Source organism: Salvelinus alpinus, chromosome 16 (assembly GCF_045679555.1).
Source record: "Salvelinus alpinus chromosome 16, SLU_Salpinus.1, whole genome shotgun sequence".
In the NCBI taxonomy this organism is placed as follows: Eukaryota; Metazoa; Chordata; class Actinopteri; order Salmoniformes; family Salmonidae; genus Salvelinus; species Salvelinus alpinus.
The window spans coordinates 22520278-22540580 of record NC_092101.1 but is presented as its reverse complement, the minus strand read 5'-3'; the positions used below and the strand labels follow the sequence as shown (position 1 = coordinate 22540580).

General features: G+C 50.7%; 1 protein-coding gene across 3 annotated transcripts in view; it reads left to right on the top strand.

Annotated features, from left to right (window-relative positions):
* Nucleotides 1-20302, top strand: part of LOC139541135 (breast cancer anti-estrogen resistance protein 3-like) — a 75902-nt gene extending 55600 nt beyond the window's left edge. For all 3 annotated transcript variants that reach the window (XM_071345397.1, XM_071345399.1, XM_071345400.1), the window contains 8 exons: nucleotides 12253-12698; nucleotides 14869-14969; nucleotides 15452-16236; nucleotides 16875-16990; nucleotides 17098-17269; nucleotides 17412-17523; nucleotides 17610-17816; nucleotides 18013-20302. In XM_071345397.1, the coding sequence (XP_071201498.1) occupies nucleotides 12253-12698; nucleotides 14869-14969; nucleotides 15452-16236; nucleotides 16875-16990; nucleotides 17098-17269; nucleotides 17412-17523; nucleotides 17610-17816; nucleotides 18013-18188 (2115 nt within the window). In that variant the 3' untranslated portion in view covers nucleotides 18189-20302. The remainder of the gene's footprint in view (nucleotides 1-12252; nucleotides 12699-14868; nucleotides 14970-15451; nucleotides 16237-16874; nucleotides 16991-17097; nucleotides 17270-17411; nucleotides 17524-17609; nucleotides 17817-18012) is intronic.
* Nucleotide 20303: the final 1 nt, after the last annotated feature.

Sequence of the window (20303 nt, the reverse complement as noted above, 5' to 3'; positions counted from 1 at the left end):
ACTGCCTGTTGGTCACCCACCCACCCTGTAGAGTAATCACAGCACTGCCTGTTGGTCACCCACCCACCCTGTAGAGTAATCACAGCACTGCCTGTTGGTCACCCACCCACCCTGTAGAGTAATCACAGCACTGCCTGTTGGTCACCCACCCACCCTGTAGAGTAATCACAGCACTGCCTGTTGGTCACCCACCCTGTAGAGTAATCACAGCACTGCCTGTTGGTCACCAACCCTGTGGAGGAATCACAGCACTGCCTGTTGGTCACCCACCCTGTGGAGGAATCACAGCACTGCCTGTTGGTCACCCACCCACCCCGTAGAGTAATCACAGCACTGCCTGTTGGTCACTCACCTACCATGTAGAGTAATCACAGCACTGCCTGTTGGTCACCCACCCACCCTGTAGAGTAATCACAGCACTGCCTGTTGGTCACCCACCCACCCTGTAGAGTAATCACAGCACTGCCTGTTGGTCACCCACCCACCCTTTAGAGTAATCACAGCACTGCCTGTTGGTCACCAACCATGTGGAGGAATCACAGCACTGTCTGTTGGACACCCACCCTGTGGAGGAATCACAGCACTGCCTGTTGGTCACCCACCCACCATGTAGAGTAATCACAGCACTGCCTGTTGGTCACCCACCCACCTGGAGAGTAATCACAGCACTGCCTGTTGGTCACCCACCCACCCTGTAGAGTAATCACAGCACTGCCTGTTGGTCACCCACCCTGTAGAGTAATCACAGCACTGCCTGTTGGTCACCAACCCTGTGGAGGAATCACAGCACTGCCTGTTGGTCACCCACCCTGTGGAGGAATCACAGCACTGCCTGTTGGTCACCCACCCACCATGTAGAGTAATCACAGCACTGCCTGTTGGTCACCCACCATGTAGAGTAATCACAGCACTGCCTGTTGGTCACCCACCCACCCTGTAGAGTAATCACAGCACTGCCTGTTGGTCACCCACCCTGTGGAGGAATCACAGCACTGCCTGTTGGTCACCCACCCACCATGTAGAGTAATCACAGCACTGCCTGTTGGTCACCCACCATGTAGAGGAATCACAGCACTGCCTGTTGGTCACCCACCCACCCTGTAGAGTAATCACAGCACTGCCTGTTGGTCACCCACCCACCCTGTAGAGTAATCACAGCACTGCCTGTTGGTCACCCACCCACCCTGTAGAGTAATCACAGCACTGCCTGTTGGTCACCCACCCACCCTTTAGAGTAATCACAGCACTGCCTGTTTGTCACCAACCCTGTGGAGGAATCACAGCACTGTCTGTTGGTCACCCACCCTGTGGAGGAATCACAGCACTGCCTGTTGGTCACCCACCCACCATGTAGAGTAATCACAGCACTGCCTGTTGGTCACCCACCCACCCTGTAGAGTAATCACAGCACTGCCTGTTGGTCACCCACCCACCCTGTAGAGTAATCACAGCACTGCCTGTTGGTCACCCACCCACCCTGTAGAGTAATCACAGCACTGCCTGTTGGTCACCCACCCTGTAGAGTAATCACAGCACTGCCTGTTGGTCACCAACCCTGTGGAAGAATCACAGCACTGCCTGTTGGTCACCCACCCTGTGGAGGAATCACAGCACTGCCTGTTGTTCACCCACCCACCATGTAGAGTAATCACAGCACTGCCTGTTGGTCACCCACCCACCCTGTAGAGTAATCACAGCACTGCCTGTTGGTCACCCACCCACCCTGTAGAGTAATCACAGCACTGCCTGTTGGTCACCAACCCTGTAGAGTAATCACAGCACTGCCTGTTGGTCACCCACCATGTAGAGTAATCACAGCACTACCTGTTGGTCACCCACCCACCCTGTCGAGTAATCACAGCACTGCCTGTTGGTCACCAACCCTGTAGAGTAATCACAGCACTGCCTGTTGGTCACCCACCCTGTAGAGTAATCACAGCACTGCCTGTATGTCACCCACCCTGTAGAGTAATCACAGCACTGCCTGTTGATCACCCACCCTGTAGAGTAATCACAGCACTGCCTGTTGGTCACCCACCCACCCCGTAGAGTAATCACAGCACTGCCTATTGGTCACCCACCCTGTAGAATAATCACAGCACTGCCTGTTGGTCACCCACCCTGTGGAGGAATCACAGCACTGCCTGTTGGTCACCCACCCTGTGGAGGAATCACAGCACTGCCTATTGGTCACCCACCCTGTGGAGGAATCACAGCACTGCCTGTTAGTCACCCACCCTGTTGCGGAATCACAGCACTGCCTGTTGGTCACCCATCCTGTGGAGGAATCACAGCACTGCCTATTGGTCACCCACCCTGTGGAGGAATTACAGCACTGCCTATTGGTCACCCATCCTGTGGAGGAATTACAGCACTGCCTATTGGTCACCCACCCTGTGGAGGAATCACGGCACTGCCTGTTGGTTACCCACCCACCCTGTAGAGTAATCACAGCACTGCCTGTTGGTCACCCACCCACCCTGTAGAGGAATCACAGCACTGCCTGTTGGTCACCCACCCACCCTGTAGAGTAATCACAGCACTGCCTGTTGGTCACCCACCCACCCTTTAGAGTAATCACAGCACTGCCTGTTGGTCACCAACCCTGTGGAGGAATCACAGCACTGTCTGTTGGTCACCCACCCTGTGGAGGAATCACAGCACTGCCTGTTGGTCACCCACCCACCATGTAGAGTAATCACAGCACTGCCTGTTGGTCACCCACCCACCATGTAGAGTAATCACAGCACTGCCTGTTGGTCACCCACCCACCCTGTAGAGTAATCACAGCACTGCCTGTTGGTCACCCACCCTGTAGAGTAATCACAGCACTGCCTGTTGGTCACCAACCCTGTGGAGGAATCACAGCACTGCCTGTTGGTCACCCACCCTGTGGAGGAATCACAGCACTGCCTGTTGGTCACCCACCCTGTGGAGGAATCACAGCACTGCCTGTTGGTCACCCACCCACCCGTTGGAGGAATCACAGCAAATAAAAGAAAATAATATTTGTCACATGCTTCGTAAACAACAGGTGTAGACTGACATTGAAATGCACTGGTGCTCTGAAAACATGACAACCATGCAAAACCTTCCGCATACCCGCGCAGGGCAGGACAGCTGGGCAGACATAACATTTTCTCAGCTCAATCAAAAGTCTCTATAATGACATCCCACACAATGCTTTGTTTGGTCACTCTGTGGACTACTGTGTGAATGGAGATTCAGGGTGCTTAGACACTTTGTATGGCAGTTCTTGTCATAAATATGTGAAAACTCCCTGCGTGTCTAGAGCTTTTTAGAAGGGAGCTATCTTTAATGTGGACTGCAGAGTGAAAGCTACATGGCTGAGGGTGGGGACTTAGGAGGAGGCTATGACAGACTGTGACAGACTGTGACAGATCCCAGCACAGCAGGATCAGATCAGGGGGATGAGGAAGAACACTGATGACATCCTCACACCCAGGGCTCAGCTCAAATGAGTGCCTATGTACACAGAGCAGATTCATTCTCTGGCAGCTTGTCTGAAACTGGTTGAGCCAGATCAGAATCAGACAAATAAGGACAAGTCAACAACAGAGATAAGTATGTATCTTGTCAGGTCCGTTCTACAGCACTGGCTGTATTGAATCCATTGTGTGAGGCTGTCAGTTTGACATACCGTGGCTGAATGAGGCTTGACACCCGCTGCATGGTTAATTGAAATGGACTTAATTTCAACCTTGTGCTTTCATCAGTATCTCACTAAGAGCTTGTCACTGAGAACTTGTCAGTGAGAACAGAGTGGCCCTGACACACACACACACACTGTGTCTGTGTGTGTACATACTGTAGTACTGAGAGCTCAGACCACAAAGCTCTTTCCATGAACCTCAGCTTCAGTGAGGATGCTCAGTCTGTCTCTCAGCACACACACACACAGGTCTTAATCAGATGACACGACGCCATTTATTAATGACATCTTATCTTATTGCCTTCCGCTGGTTCACTGATCTGGCACTGACCACGCCTCTATAATTCTCATCACCGGCTAGCTGCACACGGTACGGTACACACTGTCATGTTTACCCACAAGACTGTGCGTCTCTCAACAAGAACTAGTAAGACGAGCTCAGTCCACTCCCATTCTACCATTAGACAATACACATCAGCAGCTCCAGGCTTCAGGTGATTGAGGAGGTTTCTCTCCATGCCAGTGCATCGGGGATAGTAATGTTGTCACAATGCATGTATGTCATACAGAAAACACTGGTCGCTCAAAAAGATCAACGAGTTGCACTGGCTATGGGATTGTGAGACAGTGACATAGATTGCAAAAATAATCAAGTTGCACAAATGTTTGAAAACCCTGTCCATCTCAATTTTCATCAAATTTCACAACAAAATTCATTCACAACAGATGTCTATTAGAAATATATAAACAACATTGCATGGCTAATGGATTTAACATGTTTCATGAGGTATAAATCAAATTACTTTCAAGGCGTCAGACTGGCTTTATAAACCCAAAGCATTGCCTTTGTGTGTAAAATGATGGGACCCTGAATAAGAAATTGAGCTCTTTTGAGCTTGTCCTTGCAGTCGTGACAGGGTGGCATAAGACTGGTACACACACACACACACACACACACACACACACACACACACACACACACACACACACACACACACACACACACACACACACACACACACACACACACACACACACACACACACACACACACACACACACACACACACACACACAGCTGTGCTCAGTTTTACGGCTCAGCCTGCACCTCCTCAGTAGGACAGAGACTTTATGTAAGAATAGTGAAAAACAGCATTCATGCTGCCAAGTGATCCTAATCAGGTTTAATAAGCTCCTTCCTGGTGTCACTGCGGCCCCATTGTGAAGAGGGCTTTTAAAAAGTCGAATTAGAAACCCTTAACCTTCCAACTCATGATTATATAAACATAATTACTTAGTTCAATACTAAGTTAATTAAATAGTAAGGTAATTAAATGTTTGGAGGAATAACATAAGTGGTGGATTGGAGTGCGGACCAATGTTTTTGTGAAATTGTATTATTTAAAAAAATATTATTCAGACATGTTCAAAAACAGGTGGCCTCCCGTGTGACGTGGCAGTCTGAGTGTCACGACTTCCACCAAAGTTGGTCCCTCTCCTTGTTCAGGCGGCGTTCGGCGGTTAAGGTCACCGACCTTCTAGCCATCGCTGATCCACTTTTCATTTTCCATTGGTCTTCCACCACACCTCGTTCCAATTCCATCAATTACATGTTGTGTATTTAACCCTCTGTTCTCCCCCATATCCTTGTCCGTAATTGTTTCTTGTAGTGCTTGTGCACGGTATGCTGTTATTACCGGGTTTTGTTTGACCCATTTATTTGTATTGTTCTGTTGACGGTGGTTTATGGATATTAAACGACACCGTTGTAAATCAGTTTTCGCTCTCCTGCGCCTGACTTCTCTGTCACCAGTACGCACCGTACTACAGATTTACGGACCAAAACTATGGAGTCAGCAGGAGCAGGTACCCCGGGTATAGGGGTGGAGGAGCGCGTCCGGGAGCACGCAGCAATGTTCCACCATCTTGGCACCGCCATGGACCGCGTTGTCCAGACAATGGACCGCTGGGAGAGACAGGGAGTTCTTCCAGCCCCTCCACCAGCACAACCGGGGTCTCCCCTGAGCGCCACTCTTCCTCCTGGTCCCAGTGGGATTCGTTTCTCCCTGGCACAGGAATACGATGGGAAGGTTGTGAACTGCCAGGGGTTCCTTCTACAATTGGACCTCAACCTGGCCACCGTCCACCCGGCTCCGTCGGGCCGTGAGAGGGTGTCCGCCCTCGTCTCGTGCCTCACCGGGAAAGCCCTGGAGTGGGCCAACGCCGTGTGGAGAGAGGGAGATGCGGCATTGGACCAGTTTGAGGAGTTCACCCGCCGTTTCCGGGCAGTCTTTGACCACCCGCCCGAAGGTAGAGTGGCGGGTGAACGCCTCTTCCATCTGAGGCAGGAGACGAGGAGCGCCTAGGAGTTCGCCCTGGAGTTTAGGACCCTGGCTGCCGGCGCGGGATGGAACGACAGGGCCCTGATCGACCATTATCGCTGCAGTCTGCGCGAGGACGTCCGTCGGGAGTTGGCCTGCAGAGACACCACCCTCACGTTCGACCAGCTGGTGGACCTGTCCATCCGGCTGGACAACCTGCTGGCTACCCGCGGACGTTCAGATCGGGGTCTGGTGGTTCCATCCTCCCGCACCCCCTCTCCGATACTTATGGAGCTGGGAGGGGCGGTGCGCAAGGAGACCGGAGGAGGTTCCAGCTCGTGCACCATCTGTGGCCGCAGAGGTCACACTGCCGGTCGGTGCTGGGTTGGTTCCTCTGGGGATCAGGGCAGCAGGCAGGGCGCTCTGGCGTCACCCCAGGTGAGCCGGCACCATTCTCACCCAGAGCCCTCTGTTGCACATATGTTTGTGTATATCACTTTCCCTGAGTTTTCCCCACATTCCCAGCATAAGGCGCTCGTCGATTCAGGCGCGGCTGGGAATTTTATTGATAGAGCGTTAGCCCATAGTTTAGGGATCCCCATTGTTCCCGTAGCTGTGCCCTACCCCGTTCACGCCTCAGATAGTCGACCATTAGGGTCAGGGTTGATTAGGGAGGTCACCGCTCCTCTGGGCATGGTGACGCAGGGGGGTCACAAAGAAAGGGTTAGTCTCTTCCTTATTGACTCTCCTGCGTTTCCCGTGGTGCTGGGCTTACCCTGGTTAGCTTGTCATAACCGCACTGTTTCTTGGCCACAGAGGGCTCTGACGGCGTGGTCGAGAGTGCTCGGGGAGGTGTTTAGGGGTTTCCGTTGGTGCTACTACGGTGGTGAGTCCAGACCAGGTCTCCACCGTGCGCATTCCCCCTGAATATGCCGATTTGGCTCTTGCCTTTTCCAAAAAGAAGGCGACTCAATTACCACCCCATCGACGGGGCGATTGTGCGATAAATCTCCTGGTAGACGCTGCACTTCCCAGGAGTCACGTGTATCCCCTCTCACAGGCGGAGACGGCGGCTATGGAAACATATGTCTCCGAATCCCTGCGTCAAGGGTACATTCAGTCCTCCACTTCACCCGCCTCCTCAAGTTTCTTTTTTGTGAAGAAGGAGGGAGATCTACCCCCGTGTATTGACTATCAGGGTCTGAATCAGATCACTGTGAGGTATAGTTACCCGCTACCGCTCATAGCCACAGCAATTGAGTCAATGCACGGGGCGCGCTTCTTCACCAAACTAGTTCTCAGGAGCGCTTACAACCTGGTGCGTATCCGAGAGGGAGACGAGTGGAAGATGGGTTTCAGTACCTCCTCAGTCATGCCGTACGGGTTGATGAATGCGCCATCAGTCTTCCAAGCCTTTGTAGACGAGATTTTCAGGGACCTGCACGGGCAGGGTGTAGTGGTGTATTGATGACATCTTGATATACTCTGCTACACGCGCCGAGCATGTGTCTCTGGTGTGCAGGGTGCTTGGTCGACTGTTGGAGCATGACCTGTACGTCAAGGCTGAGAAATGCCTGTTCTTCCAACAGTCCGTCTCCTTCCTAGGGTATCGCATTTCCACCTCAGGGGTGGAGATTGAGAGTGAACACATTTCAGCCGTGCGCAATTGGCCGACTCCCACCACGGTAAAGGAGGTGCAGCGGTTCTTAGGGTTTGCCAACTACTACCGGAGGTTTATCCAGGGTTTTGGTCAGGTAGCGGCTCCCATTACCTCACTGCTGATGGGGGGCCCAGTACGTTTGCAATGGTCAGCTGAGGCGGACAGGGATTTTAGTCACCTGAGGGCTCTAGTTACCTCGTGCTGGCCCATTCGGATCCCTCTTTGGCGTTCATAGTGGAGGCGGACGCGTCCGAGGCTGGGATAGGAGCTGTGCTCTCTCAGCGCTCGGGTACACCACCGAAGCTCCGCCCCTGTGCCTTCTTCTCGAAGAAGCTCAGCCTGGCACAGCGAAACTATGACGTGGGGGACCGGGAGTTGTTGGCTGTCGTCAAGGCCTTGAAGTGGTGGAGACATTGGAGACTGAACCCTCGCCAGGCAAGGTGGGCAATGTTTACCCTTTCCTACAGACCAGGCTCCCAGAACGTGAAGGCAGACGCATTGTCCCGGCTGTATGACACAGAGGAGTGGCCCATGGATCCCACTCCCATACTCCCCGCCTCCTGCCTGGTGGCGCCGGTAGTGTGGGAGCTGGACACGGACATTGAGCAGGCGTTACGTGCAGAGCCCGCTCCCGTCCAGTGTCCCACTGGGCGTCTGTACGTCCCGTCTGCTGTTCGTGACCGGTTGATCTATTGGGCCCACACGTCACCCTCCTCTGGTCATCCTGGGATCGGTCGGACAGTGCGCTGTTTGAGCGGGAGGTACTGGTGGCCTAACTTGGTTAATGACGTGAGGGTTTATGTTTCCTCCTGCTCGGTGTGCCCCCAGTGTAAGGCTCCTAGCCACCTGCCCAGAGGTAAGCTACACACACCCCTTATCCGTTCCACAGCGGCCTTGGTCGCACCTGTCGGTGGATTTTCTGACCGATCTTCCACCCTCACAGGGTAACACCGCGATCCTGGTCGTTGTGGATCGTTTCTCTAAGTTCTGTCGTCTCCTCTCTCTGCCAGGTCTCCCTACAGCCCTACAGACTGTGGAGGCCTTGTTTACACATGTTTTCCGGCACTATGGTGTGCCTGAGGATATAGTGTCTGATCGGGGTCCCCAGTTCATGTCTAGGGTCTGGAGGGCGTTCATGGAACGTCTGGGGGTCTCGGTCAGCCTTACTTCAGGGTTTCACCCCGAGAGTAATGGGCAGGTGAGAGAGTGAACAAGGATGTGGGCAGGTTTCTGGGGGAGTGGGCGGAGTTCGTGCCCTGGGCCGAGATGGCACAGAACTTGCTTCGCCACTCCTCCACTAACCTCTCTCCCTTCCAGTGCGTACTGGGGTACCAGCCGGTTCTGGCGCCTTGGCATCAGAGTCAGAGTTCCTGCGGTGGACGACTGGTTCAGGCGCACGGAGGAGACATGGGAAGCTGTCCGTGTTCACCTTCAGCAGGCCGTGACGCGCCAAAAGGAGAACGCAGATCGCCACCGCAGTGATGCCCAGGGGTTTGCACCGGGGGTCTGGGTCTGGCTCTCGACCCGAAACCTGCCCCTCCACCTGCCCTGCCGGAAGCTGGGTCCGCGGTTTGTGGGGCCATTTAAAGTCCTGAGGAGAGTGAACGAGGTTTGTTATAGGTTACAGCTTCCACCCGATTACCGTATTAACCCCTCGTTCCATGTGTCTCTCCTCAGGCCGGTGGTGGCTGGCCCACTCCAGGAGTCTGAGGTGTGGGAGGTTCCTCCGCCACCCCTGGACATCGGGGGGGCCCCGGCGTACTCCGTTCGCTCCATACTGGATTCAAGGCGTCGGGCGAGGGGCCTTCAGTATCTCGTGGTGTGGGAGGGGTACGGTCCGGAGGAGAGGTGCTGGGTTCCGGTCGAGGACGTGTTGGACCATTCAATGCTGCAGGAGTTCCACCGTCTTCGTCCGGATCGCCCTGAGCCTCGCCCCCCGGGTCGTCCCCGAGGCCGGTGTCGACGCGCTGCTGGAGCTGCGTGTCAAGGGGGGAGGGGGGGCTTGGTCCCTCTCCTTGTTCGGGCGGCGTTTGGTGGTCAAAGTTACCGACCTTCTAGCCATCGCTGATCCACTTTTCATTTTCCATTGGTTTTGTCTTCCATCACACCCTGTTCCAATTCCATCAATTACATGTTGTGTATTTAACCCTCTGTTCTCCCCCATGTCCTTGTCCGTAATTGTTTCTTGTAGTGCTTGTGCACGGTATGCTGGTATTACCGGGTTTTGTTTGACCCATTTATTTGTATTCTGTTGACGGTGGTTTATGGATATTAAACATTTACATTTACATTTAAGTCATTTAGCAGACGCTCTTATCCAGAGCGACTTACAAATTGGTGCATTCACCTTATGATATCCAGTGGAACAACCACTTTACAATAGCGCATCTAACTCTTTTAAGGGGGAGGGGGGGGTTAGAAGGATTACTTTATCCTATCCTAGGTATTCCTTAAAGAGGTGGGGTTTCAGGTGTCTCCGGAAGGTGGTGATTGACTCCGCTGACCTGGCGTCGTGAGGGAGTTTGTTCCACCATTGGGGTGCCAGAGCAGCGAACAGTTTTGACTGGGCTGAGCGGGAACTGTACTTCCTCAGAGGTAGGGAGGCGAGCAGGCCAGAGGTGGATGAACGCAGTGCCCTTGTTTGGGTGTAGGGCCTGATCAGAGCCTGAAGGTACGGAGGTGCCGTTCCCCTCACAGCTCCGTAGGCAAGCACCATGGTCTTGTAGCGGATGCGAGCTTCAACTGGAAGCCAGTGGAGAGAGCGGAGGAGCGGGGTGACGTGAGAGAACTTGGGAAGGTTGAACACCAGACGGGCTGCGGCGTTCTGGATGAGTTGTAGGGGTTTAATAGCACAGGCAGGGAGCCCAGCCAACAGCGAGTTGCAGTAATCCAGACGGGAGATGACAAGTGCCTGGATTAGGACCTGCGCCGCTTCCTGTGTGAGGCAGGGTCGTACTCTGCGAATGTTGTAGAGCATGAACCTACAGGAACGGGTCACCGCCTTGATCTGAGTTGAGAACGACAGGGTGTTGTCCAGGATCACGCCAAGGTTCTTAGCACTCTGGGAGGAGGACACAATGGAGTTGTCAACCGTGATGGCGAGATCATGGAACGGGCAGTCCTTCCCCGGGAGGAAGAGCAGCTCCGTCTTGCCGAGGTTCAGCTTGAGGTGGTGATCCGTCATCCACACTGATATGTCTGCCAGACATGCAGAGATGCGATTCGCCACCTGGTTATCAGAGGGGGGAAAGGAGAAGATTAATTGTGTGTCGTCTGCATAGCAATGATAGGAGAGACCATTTGAGGATATGACAGAGCCAAGTGACTTGGTGTATAGCGAGAATAGGAGAGGGCCTAGAACAGAGCCCTGGGGGACACCAGTGGTGAGAGCACGTGGTGAGGAGACAGATTCTCGCCACGCCACCTGGTAGGAGCGACCTGTCAGGTAGGACGCAATCCAAGCGTGGGCCGCGCCGGAGATGCCCAGCTCGTAGAGGGTGGAGAGGAGGATCTGATGGTTCACAGTATCAAAGGCAGCCGATAGGTCTAGAAGGATGAGAGCAGAGGAGAGAGAGTTAGCTTAAACGACACCGTTGTAAATCAGTTTTCGCTCTCCTGCGCCTGACTTCTCTGCCGCCAGTACGCACCTCACTACACTGAGGCACTGCATCGCCGTGACCGAACCGGGTTCGACCGTCCGTGACCAGGAGTCCCATAGGGTGGCGCACAATTGGCCCAGCATCGTCCGGGTTAGGGGAGGGTTTGACCGGGGGTGCTTTCCCTTGCTCATCGCGTTCTAGCGACTCCTGGTGGTGGGCTGGGCACCTGCAGGCTGACTTCGGTCATCAGTTGAACAGTGTTTCCTCCGACACGTTGGTGCAGCTGGCTTCCGGGTTAAGCGGGCGGGTGTTAAGAAGAGGAATCAGGTGGGTCATGTTTGGGCGGATGCATGACTCGACCTTCGCCTCTCCAGAGCCCGTTGGGGAGTTGCAGCGATGAGACAAGATCGTAATTGGATCGCAATTGGATATTACAAAATTGGGGAGAAAAAGGAGGTACATTTTTTTAACTGGCATAATTCACAAATAACATTTCATTCAATAAACAGACTGAGCAAACTTATATTTGAATCAAATCAAATAATTAAACTAAAACAAATACACAGGGTGGTCTATTCGGGACTCAAATGACAGAGATGATTATAAAGCTCAAGAGTGTGGACCACTGTATGAGAGTTTCTAGACAACACTGGGGGCTTGGACACTTGACCCTTCTGACTATGAGTTCCTGTTTGGCTTGGTGTGGCCTGGGCTCAGAGAGCATGCTGGGAGGTATCAGGATGTCACAGTACAGTAACTGTAGTCCTAGAGAAAACATTCAGTGAGCCAAGCAGGTTAATGAGGCCATTCAGTGAGAGGGACTAGAAAACCTGTCGCCACAAATCCAACTGTGAGACAAGTGTGACAAACGGAAAACACACTAGACACAGTTCCAACTGTGTGATACTGAAAATACAGCCATCTGTATGAGCTATACAGTATGCCTGTGTGTATGTGTCTCTGTCTATGTGTGCTCAACACGTGTCCTCTGGTGTCCAGGTGGCAGAGAACCTGATCCAGAGAGACGGGGACTTCCTGATCCGGGACTCTCTGTCCAGCCCTGGGAACTACGTCCTGACCTGCCAGTGGAAGAACAGCCCGCAGCATTTCAAGATCAATAAGATTGTGGTGGCCATGAACGAGGCCTACTCTCGGGTGCAGTACCTGTTCGAGAAGGAGGGCTTCGACAGCGTGCCTGCCCTGGTGCGCTACTACGTTGGCAACAGGAAGCCAGTGACGGAGGTGGTGGGAGCCATCATCTTCCAGCCCATCAACAGGGCCTTACCCCTGCGCTGTCTAGAGGAGAAGTATGGGGTGGCCTGTGTCCGTGTAGAGACCGGTCTGACCCTGCCCGAGAGGAAGAGCCAGACCTCCAAACGTCTGAGCCTCAACATCATGAACGGACACACCCAGGACCAAAGCCTTGGACGGGGGAACCTGCTTAGGTTAGTAGGCTATCTAAGGAGGTTCAGGGTTGTCTGCTCTTGACATGGTGAATTGTCAGTGTGTTACAATGGTACAATGGAGATGCTTTGCTGCAGCTGATTTATTACGCCAATAAAGTAAATTTTATTCTCCTTTGCACCCAGGAGCTTACAGTGGGGCAAAAAAGTATTTAGTCAGCCACCAATTGTGCAAGTTCTCCCACTTAAAAAGATGAGAGAGGCCTGTAATTTTCATCATAGGTACACTTTAACTATGACAGACAAAATGAGAAAAAAATTCCAGAAAATCACATTGTAGGATTTTTAATGAATTTATTTGCAAATTATGGTGGAAAATAAGTATTTGGTCAATAACAAAAGTTTATCTCAATACTTTATTATATACCCTTTGTTGGCAATGACAGAGGTCAAATGTTTTCTGTAAGTCTTCACAAGGTTTTCACACACTGTTGCTGGTATTTTGGCCCATTCCTCCATGCAGATCTCCTCTAGATCAGTGATGTTTTGGGGCTGTTGCTGGGCAACACGGACTTTCAACTCCCTCCAAAGATTTTCTATGGGGTTGAGATCTGGAGACTGGCTAGGCCACTCCAGGACCTTGAAATGCTTCTTACGAAACCACTCCTTCGTTGCCCGGGCGGTGTGTTTGGGATCATTGTCATGCTGAAAGACCCAGCCACGTTTCATCTTCAATGCCCTTGCTGATGGAAGGAGGTTTTCACTCAAAATCTCACGATACATGGCCCCATTCATTCTTTCCTTTACACGGATCAGTCGTCCTGGTCCCTTTGCAGAAAAACAGCCCCAAAGCATGATGTTTCCACCCCCATGCTTCACAGTAGGTATGGTGTTCTTTGGATGCAACTCAGCATTCTTTGTCCTCCAAACACGACGAGTTGAGTTTTAACCAAAAAGTTATATTTTGGTTTCATCTGACCATATGACATTCTCCCAATCTTCTTCTGGATCATCCAAATGCTCTCTAGCAAACTTCAGACGGGCCTGGACATGTACTGGCTTAAGCAGGGGGACACGTCTGGCACTGCAGGATTTGAGTCCCTGGCGGCGTAGTGTGTTACTGATGGTAGGCTTTGTTACTTTGGTCCCAGCTCTCTGCAGGTCATTCACTAAGTCCCCCCGTGTGGTTCTGGGATCTTTGCTCACCGTTCTTGTGATCATTTTGACCCCACGGGGTGAGATCTTGCGTGGAGCCCCAGATCGAGGGAGATTATCAGTGGTCTTGTATGTCTTCCATTTCCTAATAATTGCTCCCACAGTTGATCTCTTCAAACCAAGCTGCTTACCTATTGCAGATTCAGTCTTCCCAGCCTGGTGCAGGTCTACAATTTTGTTTCTGGTGTCCTTTGACAGCTCTTTGGTCTTGGCCATAGTGGAGTTTGAAGTGTGACTGTTTGAGGTAGTGGACAGGTGTCTTTTATACTGATAACAAGTTCAAACAGGTGCCATTAATACAGGTAACGAGTGGAGGACAGAGGAGCCTCTTAAAGAAGAATTTACAGGTCTGTGAGAGCCAGAAATCTTGCTTGTTTGTAGGTGACCAAATACTTATTTTCCACCATAATTTGCAAATAAATTCATTAAAAATCCTACAATGTGATTTTCTGGATTTTTTCCCCTCATTTTGTCTGTCATAGTTGAAGTGTACCTATGATGAGAATTAGAGGCCTCTCTCATTTTTTTAAGTGGGAGAACTTGCACAATTGGTGGCTGACTAAATACTTTTTTTGCCCCACTGTATATAGACACTGTACATTCCGTCATACAGGGGTTTCTCCAAATGGAATTGGATCTGTATAATTTTCATGTATAGCCTACCGTGCAAACAACACATGTGCACTCCAAATTTGTCACACTAATGTGGGAGTCACAGAGATAAGTATACATCTACAATAAACCATTCCTGAGGCAAAGTAAGTAAGGAGTGATGTTTAGCCTGGATGGAGAATACCAACCTCTGAGCACAATGCCAAGGCAAACCAGGACAAAAAATACCCCATCAAATTACACAGTACCATTTTACATAAACACTGCGTCAATGTATCAGGTTTCAGTAGGGGTTAGTGGTGTGGTGTGCCCAGTGGACGTGCCTCTGTTGGTAGCTAAAGGGCTCAGTCCAATTGACCTCTCTCTGTTTCTTTCTTTCTGTCAGGAACAAAGACAAGTGTGGAAGCCAGCCTGCGTGTCTGAACCACGTTCAGGAGAGACGGTGGCCTCTCAAAACCCACCAGTCAGAGAGCTTTCTTCCTATAGGTAGGCTCTCGCTCTCTCTCTCTCTCTCTCTCTCTCTCTCTCTCTCTCTCTCTCTCTCTCTCTCTCTCTCTCTCTCTCTCTCTCTCTCTCTCTCTCTCTCTCTCTCTCTCTCTCTCTCTGTCTCTCTGTCTCTCTGTCTCTCTGTCTCTCTGTCTCTCTGTCTCTCTGTCTCTCTGTCTCTGTGTTGTCAGAGGATTTACAGCCCCGACAAGCCTTCAAAACTTTGCTTTGTACCCTCAGCTCAGAAATGAGAATTGTGACATTAGCTAAGGATGGCGATAAATGTATTTCTGAAAGGATTACAGAGCAGATAAAAGTTGAAATGGAAATAGATAGATGTGTTTGATGTCTGAGTCTTTGGAATAAAAGACAGCAGCCCTCACAGCAGCTCCACAGTCACACAACACAGACATGGCTCTAGCTGTATGTACTAGGCTGCAGTTTGCAGGTTCAGGTAATGATGGTCACCTCTCACTCCCCAGGCTCCAGGCCCCAGCCCCAGTCCCAGCTGATGGAGCATCAGCCTAGGTCCCAGTTTCCAGTGTTCAGGACGGGCAGTGAGCCGGCCCTCAGTCCCACTGTGCCAAGGAGGATGGCCTTTGAGACCCAGGCCGGAGAGGCCATCCGGGGCTCAGAAAGCCAGCTCTGCCCCAAGCCGCCCCCCAAGCCCAGCAAGGTGCCCACCATGAGGATACCCCACTCCCCACACCTGCAGCCCCTGGCCCCTCTGGCCAGCCCAGACCCAGGTCCCCCTGTTCCCCCACTGAAGCCCAAGAAGCAGCATCTGATCCAGGCTCTCCAGTCTCCCCTGCCCCGCAGCCCGGAGGTGAACTACTTTGAGCTGAGCCCCTGCAGCCCAGCGGAGTGGGACAGGCTCCAGGCTCCAGGCTTGGGCCCCCAGCCTAACAACAACAACAATATCAACAGCTACGTAGAGAGGCTGAGGACAGAGGAGAGTGAGAGGAGCAGCCATGGCTCCAAATTGGACCGCAGCTCCTACCACCATGCCATCGAAGCACTGGAAAATGGCAGCGAAGAGGAGGAGGTGGAACAAGAAAGGAAAGGAGAGATGGATGAGAAAGAGAGGAGCTTTCGGCGGCCGGTGTTGGAGACCGCGTCTACGTTCCGGCCGGGGGAGTTTGAATCCAGGCTACTGCCTGCAGAGAACAAACCCCTGGAGATGAGTGTGCTGAAGAGAGCCAAAGAACTGCTCGTTCAGAAAGACCACCACATCATTGCCAAGCACATCCTCATGGCAGACTGCCAGGTACTGCACTGCACTGTCCCACTACACCATACCCAGATTACCCACAGGACATTCTCTACCGCACTAGGCCTACTGTATGTCTGAGCACTCAGGGCTGAATCCCAACTTGAGATCATAACAGAAATGTCAGTGTACATCATTAATTAATATAAATGGGAGATTTGCAGGACAGTTTGTGTTAGCGTGATACATGTCTTACTCTTCAGCAGCATCTGATTTAGGGGCTAGACAGTCAGGCACACAGAGGGCATCTGAGACTGGCATTTCATTAATTTCCTCTCGTTAGTATTTTGCATTTCACAGACAGTCAGGTGCCTTATGTCTGTCTGGGAGTGATACACTACACAAAGGGCCAAATGAAACCAGTAAATGTTATTTAGTTAGATGCACCAAAAATGCTCTGTAGCCAAACCCATGACTGGGTATCTAGTCTTGAGGGAAACATCTTTATTAGTGTTGTTAAAAACAGCTATGGCACAACGTTATGTAAGGTGGCTGTGGAATTCAATAAAGATGTCTCTTGTTTAATTCAGTCAGAAGGAACTCATAATCAATGATGGGATTTCCCCAAATGTGACCCTTCTAAAACACTTCCATCCTCCTATAGCTTAACTAAAAAATGGTTATGTACCTGACAGGTTGCTAGGGTACTTGGCGTCTCTGAGGAGGTGAAAGGTCAAATGGGTGTGTCATCTGGTCTGGAGCTGGTGACCTTACCCCACGGCAGGCAGCTGCGTCGAGACCTGATGGAAAGGTAAACACATATACACACCCAAACCCACCTGACACACGCCTCAGGTGATAGGAACCCACATGTAGACACAAGGCACTTATGACTGAACTCTCCGTTGTGTAACTCAGGCACCACACCATGGCCATCGGGGTTGCCGTGGACATCCTGGGCTGCACAGGAAGTCTGGAGGAGCGAACCGCCACGCTGAACCGCATTATCATGGTGGCTCTAGAACTGAAGGACTCCATGGGGGACCTGTACGCCTTCTCCTCCATCATGAAAGCACTGGACATGCCTCAGGTACCCCACTCAATACAGCCGGACACGGTCCCCCAACCCCACCACGTGTTCTGAGATTAGTATTTAAAGGCAGATGTCCCTAGGGATATTGTGATTGTGCTGTTTGTTTCCTAACATACCGTATGTATGCCCTTGACCACAGATCACACGATTAGACCACACCTGGACCATGCTGAGGAGGAAATACACTCAGACTGCCATCATATATGAGAAGTCTCTCAAGCCCTTTTACAAGGGGCTGTATGAAGGAACAGGTAAGCACTTCAATAGAGCCTCCTTGGTGCTCTTACTGAGCTTAAGTGCAGTTGTAGTCTCTGACCGCGTCCCTGTGTGTGTGTAGTGGACATGCCCCTGACTGGCACCACGGTGCCCCTACTAATGCCCCTGCTCATCTTGATGGAGCGCCCGGCGGTGGCGTTCGAGGGCATGGAACTGTGGGAGAGCAACGACCAGGGCTGTGAGATCATGCTACGTCACCTAGAGGAGGCCCGCAGCGTGGCACACAATGCTGACTCATACACCGCCAACACTGAACACGTCCTGAAAGGTAATACACTCCACACCTTCTGCTAGATAGTGCTCACAGCTGTTAACGTTATTTGCTAAACAAATGCTCTTGTCCAAAACGTCACAGCTTTTTTCATAGTGCCCGAGATTGCTTAAGACACTATAACAGATGCATGTCTAAGCTGGTATGATGTGCTACAAGGCTAACAATAATTTATTCCTCTTTCTGTGTGCAGACTTCCAGGCTGACGAGGACCTGCTGGAGATCTTTAAAACAGACTTTCAGCTGCGTCTGCTGTGGGGCAGCAGAGGGGCGGCCGTCAACCAGACGGAGAGATACGACAAGTTCACACTCATCCTAACTGCTTTGTCCAGAAAGCTGGAGCCAGCGGTCAAACACACAGAACTCTAACCCGAGCCTGTAGTAAACAGACTGTATTAGTGAACACTGGTGGGTTGTAAAAGGACATTCAGGCTGGTTAAGAGAGAGGACAAACTGTGCCCCGTATTGATTGGGGATGAAGAAGATGGTTGCATAGCGAGACTACTGTGATTTCCCAACTTGTCCAATGGAGGGAGTGTCTGAGATCCAGTTGGAACTCTTCCCTGGCATTGGCAGGATACTGAGTGTGTTCTTATGAAGGGGAAATATTTCCCTCAGTAACGCAGGAGGGGGGATAGCCTGGTCCTAGATCTGTTTGTGCTCCTGCCTACTCCATTGCTGTCATTGTCAAGCCAATGGAATGACAATGAGTGAAAGGGAGTTGGCATGATAGCAAAAACAGATTTGCACCATATACACTGAGTGTACAAAACATTAGGAACACCTGCTCTTTCAATGACATAGATAGACCATGTGAATCCAGGTGAAAGCAATGATCCCCTTATTGATGTCACTTCAACCAGTGTAGATGAAGGGGAGGAGACAGGTTAAAGGATTTTTAAGCCTCGAGACATGGATTGTGTATGTGTGCTATTCAGAGGGTGAATGGGCAAGACAAAAGATTTAAGTGCCTTTGAACAGGGTATGGTATTAGGTGCAATGCGCACCAGTTTGTATGTGCCAAGAACTGCAACTCTGCTGGTTTTTTTCACACTTTTTCAGTTTCCCTTGTGCATCAAGAATGGTCCACCACCCAAAGGACATCCAGCCAACTTGACACAACTGTGGGAAACATTGAAGTCAACATGGGCCAACATCCCTGTAGAACACTCTCGACACCTTGTAGAGCCAGTCCATGCCCTGATGAATTGAGGCTGTTCTGAGGGCAAAAGTGGGTGCAGCTCAATGTTAGGAAGGTGGTCCTAATGTTTTGTACACTCAGTGTATGTGCAGCAGTAGTCATCCTACTGGATGTGGCTGAGAGGGGAACACACTGACCGCACTGAGACAGAGAGGAGGACCCAAGAAGAGTTTCTGAAAGAAATGGGTGTATGAATGTATCACTAAAGTAGGGATTGAGATGTAACACCCTTGTTAGAAGGGTTCAACAAATGACCGAGAGGACATCAAATGATGAAACAGAAGTAAAGACGTTTGGTCGCTATACAAAAGGCAGTTTTACCGTATATGGTCTAAAATACTATGGAATATATACTGTATGTACATTAACTAGTTCTTCAACTGTCTGCTTCATGTTCAATGTTCCTCAGATGTCGTGGTATACGAGTTAATCTGGATAATCCTGAATGGTAAAAGGTGTACATAATTAATGTGAGCATGTGAATGCTAGACAGTGTAATATATTTCCCTCTTAAATATTATTGACCTGTAAATAGCTGCTTATTCATTGTAATATCTTTATATGAACTCGTGGCAAGAAATGAAGAAATAGACAAAGAAATTACATGCAGGTGTCTGAGTAACAACTTCGGGAACATGTATATGTTTCAACATACGTATTGTGATAAAAAAAAAAACATTTTTTAATTTAAAATAGGAAAGTCAGTTAAGAACAAATTCTTATTTACAATGACGGCCTACCAAAAGGCAAAAGGCCTCATGAGGGGACTGGGATTAAAAATATAGGCCAAAACACACATCACGATGAGACAACACAACACTACATAAAGAGAGACCTAAGACAACATAGCATGGCAGCAACACATGACAACACAACATGCCAGCAGCACAAAAACATGGTACAAACATTATTGGGCAGACAACAGCACAAAGGGCAAGAAGGTAGAGAAAACAATACATCATGCAAAGTAGCCACAACTGTCAGTAAGTGTCCATGATTGAGTCTTTGAAAGAAGAGACTGAGATAAAAAAACTGTCCAGTGTCCAGAGTTGCAGCTCGTTCCAGTCGCAGCGAACTGAAAAGACGAGCGTGTGTGTGCTTTTGGGACCTTTTACAGAATGTGACTGACAAGAATGGGTGTTGTATGTGGAGGATGAGGGCTGCAGTAGATATCTCAGATAGGGGGCAGTGATGCCTAAGAGGGTTTTATAAATAAACATCAACCAGAGGGTTTTGCGACGGGTATACAGAGATGTTAATGAAGTGTTCAAAAAGATGCCAAT